Source organism: Aspergillus aculeatus (assembly GCF_001890905.1).
Source record: "Aspergillus aculeatus ATCC 16872 unplaced genomic scaffold ASPACscaffold_11, whole genome shotgun sequence".
Lineage (NCBI taxonomy): Eukaryota > Fungi > Ascomycota > Eurotiomycetes > Eurotiales > Aspergillaceae > Aspergillus > Aspergillus aculeatus.
Genome location: NW_017962986.1, coordinates 209337 through 223579, shown reverse-complemented (window position 1 = coordinate 223579; position 14243 = coordinate 209337). Strand labels below are relative to the sequence as shown.

The 14243-nt window shown below is 54.4% G+C and overlaps 5 protein-coding genes across 5 annotated transcripts; 3 read left to right on the top strand and 2 right to left on the bottom strand.

Annotated features, from left to right (window-relative positions):
- Positions 1-1667: 1667 nt before the first annotated feature.
- Positions 1668-3375, bottom strand: ASPACDRAFT_53217 (aldehyde dehydrogenase; the record flags this gene model as incomplete). The annotated part of the gene is made up of 4 exons (XM_020202712.1): positions 1668-1812; positions 1871-2322; positions 2384-2777; positions 2879-3375. 4 exons carry the CDS (start codon positions 3373-3375, stop codon positions 1668-1670), a joined length of 1488 nt encoding a protein of 495 aa, XP_020054582.1.
- Positions 3376-5714: 2339 nt separating this feature from the next.
- ASPACDRAFT_79798 (uncharacterized protein) lies at positions 5715-7000 on the top strand. Its single transcript, XM_020205496.1, has 3 exons — positions 5715-5935; positions 5989-6059; positions 6122-7000. Exons 1-3 carry the CDS (start codon positions 5749-5751, stop codon positions 6977-6979), a joined length of 1116 nt encoding a protein of 371 aa, XP_020054581.1. The 5' UTR covers positions 5715-5748; the 3' UTR covers positions 6980-7000.
- An 842-nt stretch (positions 7001-7842) lies between these two features.
- On the bottom strand, positions 7843-9546 carry ASPACDRAFT_1903218 (uncharacterized protein). The gene is made up of 2 exons (XM_020198787.1): positions 8121-9546; positions 7843-8060 (listed from the first exon to the last, which is right to left on the bottom strand). Exons 1-2 carry the CDS (start codon positions 9351-9353, stop codon positions 8028-8030), a joined length of 1266 nt encoding a protein of 421 aa, XP_020054580.1. The 5' UTR covers positions 9354-9546; the 3' UTR covers positions 7843-8027.
- Positions 9547-9985: 439 nt separating this feature from the next.
- Positions 9986-11876, top strand: ASPACDRAFT_122029 (transcription factor IIF subunit TFG2). The gene is made up of 4 exons (XM_020196487.1): positions 9986-10530; positions 10647-10911; positions 10973-11169; positions 11229-11876. Exons 1-4 carry the CDS (start codon positions 10249-10251, stop codon positions 11622-11624), a joined length of 1140 nt encoding a protein of 379 aa, XP_020054579.1. The 5' UTR covers positions 9986-10248; the 3' UTR covers positions 11625-11876.
- A 184-nt stretch (positions 11877-12060) lies between these two features.
- ASPACDRAFT_31214 (CCCH zinc finger protein) lies at positions 12061-13803 on the top strand (the record flags this gene model as incomplete). The annotated part of the gene is given in 5 exon segments (XM_020199795.1): positions 12061-12106; positions 12184-12804; positions 12819-12999; positions 13050-13105; positions 13226-13803. 5 exon segments carry the CDS (start codon positions 12061-12063, stop codon positions 13801-13803), a joined length of 1482 nt encoding a protein of 493 aa, XP_020054578.1.
- Between the last annotated feature and the right edge of the window lie 440 nt (positions 13804-14243).

The following is a 14243-nucleotide window of genomic DNA, read 5'->3' as shown; positions in this document are numbered from 1 at the left end:
TACTGTACGGGAACAGCTAATACCGACGGACTAAATACATCTTCAGTCAGTCTGTGCTATAAGTTAGTGCTCTACACTGTAGTACATACACTACCTGGTGACCTCAATTAGACTGCTCATCAAGAAGTAGAAATCCGACGACATTGAGAAGGGTGATATCTACAACCTGCCCACTGGAATGTCTGATCATATATGTATATTGACACACGAACCTCGCCCCTTCAAGCTACATATCTTCCCATCCATACCATCACATGCCGAAACGCGAGTTGGTTTTTTCCCCAGAAAAGTCAGCAGATGCTTTCTTTTCCCCAGCCTATGATGATGACACAATGGAGCTCGAGTCCCTTTCACATGCCGCTGCTGGGAAGAGCAAATGAGCGTGTAGGCTTAAGTCAGCCCGTCATTCCCCCGCGCGGACGATCACTTGGTTTTCTCCATCTTGGAAATTCCAGTTTTCAGTGTCACTGTTTAAGGTATCTTTCCCCGCCTGGGGAAATCCTAGCTGTGTGTGTCTCTCTAAAGCACTTGAGCACTCCAGCACTTACGAGATCTCCTAGAACTACCGTTTTCATTTGAGTCCTATCTTATAGTCATCGAGATGAAACCCAGCCGCAATACACCCAAAACACAAATCAGTAGATACCTTTGTAAGCTGGACCTGTGTATCAATCAACCAAGCCCAGAAACAAACACACCCCTGTCCAAGTCGAATGTACCTCGGACCGAAGAATAAGATGGTGGCTTGATTGATCTACTTCAGTACAGTACTTCCCCTCCCGAGTCAATAGTGAGCCACACCGACCCTTACCTCCTCACCTGGAAGAACAATACTACTATCTCAAGCGACATCAATCAACACAAACAACGGCCACTCCCCAAAACATCCAGACCGTACAAGACACAGTACTGTACCATAATACCCCACAATCCGCCCTCATGGTACATGTAACTAACGCCAGATTACCCTCCAGATCGGCAATCGATCACCTGACCCAGACAAGTCGGCTACTGCCCACCCCTGCCCTGCTGACACCACCACTTAATCCCACCAATCAGCTCGCCCTCATACGAATTCCGAAGCTGCACCCATGACGTAGAAGCTGTCGTCTATTGAAATTCCCGAATCGAGAAGGTGCAGTTGCCGCCCGGGGCATGCGCGCATCCGTCATGCTCATAACTCAACCCCTATCTGCATGCGGTGGGTTTAAGGTTATCAACAGAGCGATGGGATAGAGAGAAAAGATCTTGAAGGCTTGGCTTGGTATTGAATTTGTCTGCTGTATTGTTGCACGGTGCGAAGCTTGTTTCTGTAATTTTACCTTACTGGATAGGGCTTGACCCTCGGGGCGAGATAGCCCGACCGTAGGGGGACGAGACGTCGGGGGTTCGGGATAATTGCTGCTGGTGGGTTCGTCGTTCCCTGCTGTTTGTGCGACCTGGGATGTTTTTTAGTGGTGATTCTCGGTATAATATCTACCTCTCGCGAGGGAGGGATACGTTGGGAGGGGGCATGTTGATGCGTCCACGCGGGGGAAGAATGTCAGGTTCATCGCTCACGGCGGTCGGGATATCATGCACACCGCGCAAGAAAAGGTTTCTATGTACAGTACATCAGATCGTTTGGATCTTGCTTGCTTGCTTGCTTGCTTGCTTTTACGTCGGGTCTAGTCCATCCAAGTCACGCTCTTGGTGACAAGGAATTCCTCCAGTCCTTGGGAAGAGTTGAACCGGCCCCATCCGCTGTTCTTCACTCCGCCGTGGGGAAGGACGGGCTCGTCATGGACAGTCATGCTGTTGATATGGACGGCACTGCAAGTGCGGCGGTTAGCAAACTGGATTCGGGAGTCAGGCACAGAAGGAGACGTACCCTGATTGGATTTTCCGCGCCATCGCCAGACCTTTGCGCAGGTCCTCCGTGAACACCGCCGCAGACAGGCCATACCCACTGTTATTCGCCAGGCGGATGGCTTCTTCGTCGCTGTCCACCACCATACAGGCCGCCAACGAAGCGAAGGCCTCTTCTTGCCATACCGCCATGTTCTCCGTCACATCGCCGAGAAGAATCGGGGGCATGCGCACGCCACCTCCAGCCTGGGTTGTCTTCTCATCCACCGAGCCAGAAAGCAGCTGGGCGCCATTCTCAAGGGCATTCCACACCAGCCGTTCGACCCGCTTCTTGGAAGCTATGTTGACCAGCGTCGGAGGAGGCGACGAGGAGTCAAGGTTGGAGTTAAGCGCCGTCTTGAGCGCGCCGATGAAAGTCGGGGCGATGGAGGAGTGGACAAGAATGCGGTCCGTGGACATGCAGATTTGCCCCGACTACAGTGGCGTCAGAATGTCCCTCCCCCCCAGGGAAACGGATAGCAAAAAGAGAACTTACATTGAGGTAAGCACCCGCTAGGACGCCCTTCACGGCGGTCTCAATGTTGGCATCCGCGCGCACGATGGCACTGTTCTTGCCGCCCAACTCCATCAAGCAGGGCTTGAGGTTCTGCCCACAGACCGCGGCAAGCTTTCTGCCCACGGCCGTGCTGCCGGTGAAGTTGATTTTGCGCACCGCCGGGTGCTCAACCATGGCATTGACCACCGCAGGGGCATCCTGCGGCCGGCAGGAGATCAGGTTAAAGCAACCGGCTGGCACGCCTGCATCCACGAACGCCCGGGCCAGCGCCCAGTAGCTGCAGGGAGTGGCTTCGGAGGATTTAAGGATCGTTGTGTTGCCGGCGGCGAGCGCGCAGGCGGCCGCACGAACACCAAAGACGTACGGGGCGTTCCTTGTCAGTAAAAGTAAGTCAGTTAATCTAATCGCACATCCCCGAGTTGTGGAGAGAGCGTTGCCTGCCTTGCTCAACGATTGGGAGAACACGAAACGTACCAAGGTACAATACCCAGAATGACTCCCATGGGCTCCTTGTAGATCATCGCACTTTGACCCTCTTCCTCAACGACGGGCACACTGCCACAAATGGAAGTGATGCGCCCCGCGATGTCCCTGAGCATGCGAATCCCGAGTGGAACGATGAAGAACTGCGACGCACCCACATCTGCGCCCATCTCCGTCCGCATGTACTCCGCGTTCTGCTCGAGGCGACTTTCCAGAATGTCGGCCGCCTTCAGGAGAATATCCCGCCGCACGGTGGGTTTTGTTTGCGACCACGCTGAAAACGCCGCCTCTGCTGCCTCCACGGCGCGGACGGCATCTTGTGGGGAGGCAGAGGCAGCTGCCCAGCAAGGCTCGTTGGTGTATGGGCTGATTACGTCGAATGTAGACTCTGCTAATTCCTCCTTTCCATTGATGATCAAGGGAATCACCGGGGGACGATTGGGAGGTGCAGCCACTGCTGGTTTCGTAGCGAGGGGAGTATTCGTCATGATGGGAAGGTAGGTGGTCTGTGTATACTAGACTCAAAATCAAGCAAGTAGATCAAAGCATGCAGTGGAATTGATATACACCCTGGCAAAAACCAGCAGGGTCCTGGCTCGGACCCCGCCACAGAGGGAGTGCGATCTTCATTTTAAGTATGGCCGCTGGGTTGGCGAGGGAAGAATAAACCAGGTCAACAAGAACGGGTCGGACGGTAATCCCCACTTCCGACTCAGCCCAGAGACTGTAGCAACATCGCTATGATTAGTGCAATCAACCATCACTTATTCTTGGTACTTATGGTCTCAGTGCAGTTTATTCCATGTCATGCGGATCGTGGCCTTGCATTGGACCTTCTGAATGCTATACTGAATATGCTCAACCTGTCCTAAAGGCTTCTCCTAAAGCTAATCCTGCAAGTGATTCATTGTCCACATGCTTTGCACATGGTATGCCGTCATGCAAGTCAATCCTAACGATGATTCTTACCTATTCCAGCTGACAGCGGATTAACCTTACTGAGACTATTGAAAATGCTAACTGCCCTAGACTCAACTTTGTCCACCAAACGACGCACCAAGTGATTCTTTTGTCCATTTAAGAACTGTGTGTGGACATTGTTGTCGGTGCCTTTTAAGAGGAGGTCATCCCCTGACTTGCCGGCCTTTTTAACCGATGGGCACTCGGCCGTTGATTTTAGGTAACGCACGACCTTTCTGGGCGTCACGGACAATTGATCGGCGCTGCCGGCCATGGTTCCAGCACCGCGAAAGGTGTAGACTATTGCTCCTAGTCAACAAGAAGAGCAGGACAACCCCCATTAGCAAAGATCGAGGGAGCACTTTTGTCAGCGCAATCAATTGGTGAAGCGATGAATCGGTTCTGGACTCTTTACGGCCGAAAGCACAGGATTCATTTTCGACTCCAATTGTCTGTGGTGGTGGGGTATCCACTCAGCGTGGTGGAGCAGCCTGGCCGGAGGGGAGACTCGGTGGATTCTGGCTTCCTGGCATCTTGTTCAATCAAAGGGTGATCTGACTCCGATGATCATCTGGATCGGGGAAGAGAACAGCTGAAATGCTCCATCACAGTTCCCTCTTTGCCTGCTAGGCTGCCATTCATATGCGCATATTTGTCTGCCCACACCGAATTTGACCGGCTAGTAGTCGAATCGATCATGCAGGTGCAGAGCGTGGTGGTGAGTGCGCGACTCGTGGGAAGATTCCATCTCTTGATACTCATAATTGTCAGATTCTCTCCAACTTTGTGTCACGAGAAAAGGAGGCTGATGCCTCGGTTGCATTATTACTCTGTACTAAGTATATAGGCAATCAATCGAAAGCCGATGGTCGTCAAGCTTGACTAAATCGGTACCGTCATAATCTCCATGGTCCGAACCCGCGGAACCCCGCCCTGAGCCGATTGAGGCAAGCGTGGCGGGATGGCGCCGAATTCCCGTCGGAGTTTGAACTGACTCGTTCCAATCTCTCTCTCTCTCTCTCTTTGGACGGTGGAGCTCAATTTCAGTTGGCACGAGCCATCCCACCTGCAAACCGCTAGTCGTGCGTGGTTTCACCTCCTACTCTATTTGCATAATTCGCATCATCAATGGTTGCTCCTGCTCCTGCCTTTTCTAGAATAACCGATGCATCAGGAAGATAATCCCTGTATAAGTTCATTTGGCCGAGTCTACGAACCACCCGCAGAAGATTTCGGTCACCTCATCTGCAGAGAACCCCTCATAGGGAGTTGGTTACATGCATACGAACTCCAACGTTGCCTTGCCACGAGCTGACGCAGATCCTCTGATCTCGGCTCGTACTTTCTCAAGATCGGCGGCTGAACGCCTCTTTTGCCATGTCGAAGCAATCACCTACTCCACCGTGGCAGTAAAGTGGTCCTAGTCATCGGTGTCGAGCTGGGAACGAGATTGCCCAGTGCATTACACAATGTCTCAAGCTTCCAATAAATGACAAATGCGCCAGTTCGCAAGCACTAGTAGGCGAGGATCCTTCGCTCCGGAGTTCCTCTGCTGAGACCCATCGGGCAGGTTCTCATATGATCTGGCTATGCAATGTGTAGTCTACATATTAAGCGGGTGTCCACTTGTTCCTCCGTATTCCGTGAGCCTCTGTCTTCGTTTATGCTAACTGCTGTTCGACCTGGGGGTGGCCTCCATATCGATCGTCAATATCTGGGATCGCTACAACACTTTTCTGAGGCGTTGATACCGCTGGCTTGGGCCTAGGATCCACCCTCGTGTACATACTCAATCAACGATGTTGTGATTGTCACATTTCACTTGAACATATACCCAGTCATTCATTTTACCCCTATCCATTCCCTTCATCCCACTATAAACCTTTACCGACACATCCACCATGGTCCTCACTATGAGAGGGAAGGAGATGATATGCATCGTGTCGGTGCTGGTCGGTCTCGCCTTTATTGCAGTCATACTGCGTGCGTTCGCCAGACTGAAGCGAAGAGTACGCTTTGGCGTTGACGACTACCTTTCCTTTGCGTCGATTATACTCCTCCTCGGCATGCTGATCGAACTGGGGCTGTGTAAGTCGAGCGACGCTGCCATCACCTCGAAAATCCGCTAACCTCACACCAAGGGGTGACCATCGGAGGCAACGGAGCCCACCAAAACAGCCTGAACAATGACACCATGATGAACTTCTACAAGGTAAACCCCCATCTGTCCCATCTACAGACACCAATCAAGCAACTGACCGCCCGAATACATAGATCTTCCTGGCCAACCAATTCACCTACTTCCTCCTCTGCCCGGCCATCAAAATCTCGATCATCTGTTTCTACCGCCGGGTCTTCACGACCAAGCCCTTCCAGTGGATCACCCTGGGGATTAACATCCTGATCACCCTGTGGGGGATCGCCATCTTCCTGGCCTGCGCGCTGCAGTGCCGGCCGCTGCGCGCCTACTGGGACCACAGCGTAGCCGGGCAATGCCTGGACGGGATGACGCTGATCATCACGAACCAGGCGTTCAACGTGCTGATGGACTTCGTGATTTTGGTGGTTCCGATCCCGATGATCTGGGGGCTACACCGCGCCTGGCAGGATAAGCTGGCGCTGAACGGGGTGTTCGCGCTGGGCGCCTTCGTCTGCTTCGCCAGCATCTACCGCATCATCGTCCTCTTCTGGATCGACAACGCCGACACCACCTACACCGTCTACCAGGCCACGCTGTGGACCCACGTCGAGCCCTCCATTGGGCTCATCTGCTCGTGTCTGCCCATCATCCGCGGCCTGTTCCCGCGCTTCAAGGTTCCCAGCCACCGCCGCTACCGCTCCGCCCCCTACTACATCCCCACCGACGTCAGCACCTCACAGTTCGTCGTCTCCGCCGGCGCCAAGCCATCCCCTAGCGGTGCTGCAGCTGCGGCGGCGGCGGCGGCGGCAGCCTCCGAGTTCTACAAAATGGAAGAAGGCCTCGGCTCGCGCTCCACCTCGACCGACGAGCGCGATGGCTCGACCTCGTCCATCTTCGCGCCGAACCACTACAACCATCACCACCACCCCATGGACATCACCGTGCGCACGGATATCAAGATCAGCGAGGATAGCTCGAACGGCCGTGCATAAGAGACCTGCAGACTTCGCTAAAGCCTTAACCCAACCACCGCTCAAACTTCAACGAACCAGTCAGCACCCAGGCGCAACACCCGAGACAGAACCGGCATCACAAATCACGCACGTGTTACCGCGCCACCTCCCTCATAGCGCCGTGTCGAGATGTCAAAACCATCACGAAAATCCACACCTAAGGCTGACCGTGTTACCCGGTTCGCGTCGCCAGGGGTCTGAAATACCTTCCATCCAATCAGCTACCGCGCTGCGTCGAGATGTCAACCGATCACGAAAATCCACCCCTAGGGCTGAAGCTCCTGGCTGTGTTACTTGGGGCGTGTGGACGCGACGGGGCCCCAATCAGGTGTGCTGGTGCTGGCGAGATGTGAACGTATCACGGAAATCCACTTTTAGGGTTGGAGACGTGTTCTTTGGGACGTGAGGGGGTTGCCATGTGGGGGGGGATTTTGGTGGTGATGGTGATCTGATAAGATTTGGTGGGGTGTTTGGGTGGTGAATAGTGAGTGAGTGGGTGGAGGTGAGTGGGTGGAGTGAATGGTGGGAGGTGATGACTTCCGTTCCTGCCTCTGTACGGGCTCAATGAGGTGAGATGGTCCGGCGAGGATTACGCGGTGCTTAAAGCTGGATTGTGGTATACCCTATGGTGAGGACGGAGGAGTATGCTTCCTTTGGACAGGACCCCTCAGACCCGAGGGCGGATTTCCTCGGCTGTGTTCACATTCAAGGCGAAGGGAAAGACACAGTACCCCCAAATGAGGTAGCAGGGATCTACGCTCCTCCTCTACCTTGATACACTCTTTACTTTCAACTTGTTGATCTCATAGAACAGAAAATTTAGAATAGACGAACGCTAATGACTGCAACGAAGATTATGATTTATTGTATCCTTTCCCTCTCCCACCAGTCAGCTCTCCCCCATCTGATAGACCTCCTTGTTTTTGACCTTACCTCTCACTCTCAACCGGCAGAGATTCTAATGTGTCCAGATGACAAGAGTCCCTTTGAAAACTTAGCTGCGCCCAGAAAAAAAAACCGAGCACCGTCAATGCACAGCTGCCTGCTCAGCAGCAAACTCCTAGACCCAAAGTTAGCACTCCTGCCCCATGCTCTTCCACAAAGAAACAGGCCCACCTACCGGAAACGCCTCAGTAATCCTCGTAGCCACGCGCTCGACATCCTCCGCCAGACTCTGCACGCCCGCATCCCACTGCCGAATATGCCTCCCGAAGGCGACCGACGACGACCCGGCCGCGGCCTCGAAGTGAATGACCCCGTCGATCTGATCGATAGTCCCCTTCAAGCGACCCTGCTCGACCATGCGCGCCGCATACGCCTCGGCCTTCTCGCCCGCCGTGAACTCGCCGCTCCCCTGCAGCCCCAGAATCACGGCCAATGCATCCGTGGTGATGTTCTCGTAGAGCTTACTCGCCGCAACAAGGTTATGCTCGACGACGGCCTTATCCAGCACGGTGGAGCCATCGGCGGTGACGGCCAGCTGGTGCGGGGCCAAGCGCAGGGCGAAAGCGGCGACCTCGGCGGGCACGAGCAAGCGATCGAGGAACATCTTCTCGAGGATGGCGAACTCGTCGACCGAGGTGGCGCGCTCGTCCTTGTACAGGGTGCCCAACAGGCGGGCGCGCTGGGGCCCCGCGGGCGCCAGCACCGCGCAGCGGATGGCGGCCGCCAGCGCGTGCAGCCGGTCCGACTCGTCCACGAGGCCGGCCGCCAGACTCACCCCGAAGTACTCCTGGCTGGCGTCGAGGAACCGCCGGCGGGCGTCGAAGATGCGCGCCTGCGCCAGCTTGAAGTGCAGTTTCAGCTCCGGGTCCGCGATCTTGGTCGGCAGGTTCTTGATCCGGTTTAGGACGGCCTCCGCGCTCGTCGTGTCGTCCTCCTCCAGGTACAGCCGCACGATCCGGATCCACAGCCGCACCTTCGACAGGTCCGTCACCTGCCGCTGCGAGCTGTCGATGTGGATTCCCTGCAGCGCCCGCGCCGCCGCGATGTAGTCTTCTTCCGCCTCGTACGCGTCCGCCAGGATCTCCCGGATCGAGGCGTCTTGCTCCTCGACGGAGGTCGAGCGTGACTGCAGCAGGGTCACGGCGTGTTGGCCGACGGCGATTTTGGTCTCCGAGGGGAGCGGCCGGAGGAGGGTGACGAAGTGGTCGAGGAGGGGCCGGGCAGCTACAATGCTGAGGCTTTCGCTGAGGATCGAGTCCAGGTAGGCGGTGAGGTCTTGGGGCAGTTGGGCGGGTGGTGTTGTGTTGACGAGCTCGGTGAGCAGGTCGGTGTATTGTTGGAGCTTGGTGGGCGTGTTGGTCGAGGCTTCGATCTCCGATAATGCGGAGGTGAGTTTTTGGGAGGCCATGGTGTTGATGTCGAGAGGGGTTTGTCAGGGGTGGGGATGGTGAGAAGGTAGGGACGATAGAACTTTTCACAGTTCAGGAGCGCTGTTAAGAGGACTGTTGGAGTGTTGGCATAAATGTCGTGGCAGATTGGATATTAGAAGGTGAGGGGTGTGTTGCTCTGTCGGTGGCAGACGTCGGTGATGGAAGCTGGAGGTGGAGGATCGCTTATCGATAAGCGGCTCGGCCCTGTGAGGTTGCTTCTGCTCTGATCAAGGCATAACACACCACGGTCTTCACCCTTGAGGTTGACAGTTTAATTGGCCCATTCCTCATTGAATTACACCTAGAGGGGCATATGCGAGAGGTCAAGAACTTGCTAAGGTGTTGTCATAGCTGGGATGGTCACCGTACCGGAATCTAATGCAGGGGTGTGTTACCTCTATCAATCAGTTTTACCTTCAATCACTATTGTCCAGGCATCTACCCAGATGTCTCATGCAGCTAGTAATCATGAACCAGGAAATGCTATGCCTCAGTAAGTTTGTTCTACCGCATCTGTGAACCGAAACAAAGAATAAGCTAAGAACACTGGAGTCTAAACAAAGAACTCAATGAAAGCTTCTAAAACACAGGCTGGAGTGTTTCTACCAATCCCCCCCAAGAGTTTGCCACACCGCCTTGAAACCCGCCCGTTGAACTGCAAAGCGGAGAGAAAGAAAGAGACCGAAGCATGCAACCTCCCCCCATCAATTAACTCTCACTCTTCCCCTCGTCCACCTTTCTCACCACTTTCCCGGATACTGCATTGGCTGTCGCTCAATCTCGAGATTTAGACACCCTCGCCTTCGTGAACTGCCGCCCGCGTAATCCTCCCCGACATCTCGCGCCACCGCAACAACCCACTTGTCTGGCGTCATGGTTCCCCAAATCAAGCAGGATCCAGACGCTCAGACGGCGCCATACATCAAGCCCGACCCCGAGAGCAAAGACACCGTCCTCGCCGACATCGACGACGAGGACCTGTACGAAGATGCCGGCGATCTCGATTTCTCGCAGGCGCAGCGGAGCGTGTGGCTCTCGCGCCTGCCCCGGTCGCTATGGGAGCATTGGTCGAACATAACCAACAACCTGGACGACGACGAGGAGGTTCAGATCGGAACGATGAGAGTGGAAGGGACGCCGAACGATATCAAACGAGTAAGCGACCATTCCGGAAGAGATCCGGATTGAGCTTGATTTCCCCGCTCGGGATAGCTTCGGTGTCGGGAATGAATTGCGCATGAGCTAACCACTGAGCTTCTCTCGCCGTGTAGGTCAGTTTGCGCATCCCCGAGCGAGACGATAACCGCGAAATCCCCAAAGACTATATCCTGCAGCGACAGACGATAAACACGGAAATCACATCGCACTCGACGCAAAACACCTACCTCTTTACGGAACGAGATATTCCCGGCCAGGAAAATCGCATGGTGGTCTTCGGCGAGGCCCGCTCCGCGCTGTACGAGTCGATGAAGCGCGAGATGAAGAAGAAGGAGCGCAAGAAGAAGTGGGAGCCCTATGTGCGCAAGACTGTGCCTAGTATGTATTATCCGGGGGGAGGCGCCGGGCTTGATGTTGTGGTCGCTTACCCGGACACTAGAACAAACGGCGCTGGTTGGCAGTATTGGCGAAGAGTTTAACTGCCTGCCGGTTGAGAACGAGGAATTCAGAATGTTGTCGGAAAAGAAGGCAATGGAGGCGCTGAAACCCAAGCGTGAGACCGTCTTCATCGATAAGATTCCGGGCAAACTGCTCCAGTCGCGGAATGCGCTGCCGAGCGACAAGGGTGCATTTGTGGTAAGTTGTGGATATACTGAATTTCTTGTATGCAGATCTTATGCTAAATCACCGATCAGCAAGCTACCAAGCCCGCCAAGCTCAAGGCCCAGGAGAACAAAACCACGCGTATGCCGCAGAACGAGCTGCTGGATCTCATCTACCAGGCCTTCCGCGAGTACAAGTACTGGCCTTTTAAGACGCTCAAGGCCCGGCTACGACAGCCTGAGGCATATCTCAAGCAAACTCTGGAGTTGGTGGCCCATTTGGTCAAGTCGGGAGACTTCGCGATGACCTGGGAGCTCAAGCCGGAATTCAAGGAGAGCAACTATGCGACCGCGATGGCCTATGGCAATGCCAAGGAGGAGCTTCCTCCTGGTCTCGACTATAACTTTGATGATGCCTCGGAGGATGATCCGATGGCGTCGGGAATGGTGACTGATAATGACGATGCACAGTTTGAGAATGTTGTCTAAAGAGCACGGGATGTATCTTGCATAGGCCATGGCGTTTTCTCTCTTCTTTCACTCTCTTTTGGGTTACTGGAGTGATGTTTTCATACAGATCTGTTTTAGATACATCTAGTGAGGGTTTAGACCACTGGCTCACCCATCACATACCAGTTATCGATTTTCATTGTATCACAATACTTAAGTAAACTTCAAGTAAGGCCAATTCCCTTGGCCCAGCGAGGATCAACATTCTTGCCATGTACATAGTGCGTCTACACGGTTGAATGACGTAATCACGTGACTTATTTGCCGCTGACGGCTTTCGTCACTCGCTCTCTCATATCAACAACACGCTCAGTAGCTTGACGACCTTTCGCGACTCAACCAACCTTTCCAAAACAGACAACACCCTAATCTCACAGAGACTTACTAACGCGACCGGTTACTTGACTTCGTCACCATGACAGAGGATCAAGATCTCATGGCTAAGATCAGCCAGCTTGCTGGTAAGCCGGAGCTTTCATTCATCCTTGCGCGCGAGCGCCCTCATCCAGCTGCAACCCGCTAAACCCCTCGATATCAGGCCAGATCAACCGACACAAAAATCAACACACCGAGTCCCCTTACACCAGCGAAATCCCCGCCGGCCAATATGCATCACGGCATGTGCCATCGCGGGGACGAGGCTGGGCACCGTATCGCGGCCGACAGTACCACCCCCGCGGCGGCCGCCCTGTCGCTGCCCCCCACCGCCACCGAACGCTCATCCTCAACAACACCACCACAGCTTCGGGAACCCCCGGCTCAACGCCTTCTGCGGGAGTCGGGACGGATACTGAAGGGGAAGCCAGCAGCACCACCAACAACAACAACAAATGGGTGGCGAAGCGTGACCGGCACATGCAGTTGATCAACTCGGCCATTTACGACAAGGAGGCTCAGTCGCGCGCCAAGGCGATGGAGGCGAGCCGCAAGGCAAAGTCGCAGAAGAAGGCTCAGATCGAGCAGGCCAGAGTGCTACGGTATGCGCAGGGCCATGGTCGGATGTATCAACCGTCGGGGTTCGGCGCCCCGCCGCAGGTTGCTACCACTGCTACCGCCGTTGCCGCGGGTGAGCCGGGTGCGGAATACCAGGTTCTGGTCAACGAGGTGCCCTTCCGAGTTGCGCGCGGCGGAAGTAAACTAATCAGAGTGTCTGGTGCGTGTTTCTATTTCCAGATTTTTGGTTTCTTTCTCTCTTTCTGAGATGCTCCCCCTTGTGTACGAGAGCTGGCTTACCGATGGTAGATGATCCGAATACGGCCAACAACACGCCCAAGAGAGTCACGATCGCTGGGGTGGTCTTTGTGCGCAGCAAGCATGGTAACCTGCATCGGCTGGGTGCCGTTACGTCGAAAAGGTGACTGTCTTGTGCTGAACCTTATGTGCTTGCACTTACATGTATTACAGAAAGCCGATGGCGGTTAAGAAGAAGGACGCTCTGTGCCAGCGATTTACTACGACGGGTACCGACACTTTCCCCACGATAGGCTTTCGGCCGTCTATTATCCCTTTGCTCCCCTTCCCTTTCCCGTCTGCTTGCCTTGGATAAGTGCTAACCAGACTGCGTATCGGATGATTTTCAGGCAGTTGCTACAAAGGACCCTTGTGTCCCTACACGCACGACCCCCACAAAGTCGCCATTTGCAAGGATTTTCTCCAGACTGGTAAATGCAACTCAGGTATGAGTTGCGATCTCTCCCATGAGCCTTCGCCCCACCGATCCCCTGCATGTGTGCATTTTCTTCGCGGGCGCTGCGCGAACCCCGAGTGTCGCTACGCCCATGTTCGGGTGACACCTGGCGCTCCTGTGTGCAGAGACTTCGCCATTCTAGGATACTGCGAGAAAGGCGCCGAGTGCGACCAGCGACACGTGCACGAGTGTCCCGACTACGCCAACACGGGCGTGTGCCATAAGAAAAACTGCCGATTGCCCCATGTCGACCGCGCTGGGCAGATCAGGAAGAATGCCGCCACCAAGACTGAGGGCGACGATGATGACGAGGAGTCGTCGGACGCCTCCAGCGATGACGAAGAATACGACGCAATCGATTCGGATGACGTCGACTCGGACGATCTCGACGACGATGAGCCGGAGCTCGTCGCTGCTGCCGGGGATGACATTGGTGACCTCGCGCGGCAGCAGGACTTTGTCCCCCTCTAATTGTTCACCCTTTTGCCCACTGACACCCGTAGCAGTTTGTAATTGACACTTGGCTGTGATAGTATGGAATTGAATAGGATCGCTGGCAGAATCTGAAATAAGACGAAGTGAAAAAAAAAAGAAAAAGTGAAACTGGGATGCAAGAAGAAACAAAAACAAGGAATGGAGACAGTGAAATCAGACTTGCTTTGGAATAAGTTTTATATACCTCATGGACTGTCTGTCGTGTACCAGTTGCAGGCAATGATACCCCTCCTCAGGATGTTTCCTATGTCAATTGATTAAAGATAGAAATGAGACTGTGCTTTGGACTTGAATTGGGCGAGCATTGAGTAGTTATTGTACTCCGTAGATGATCGTGTCTCCAGGTGAGTACAGTGTAGCATTGACTATGGTGAGGAACGAATGAAGGAAGGGAGAAATCCCCGCGCTGCAGGACC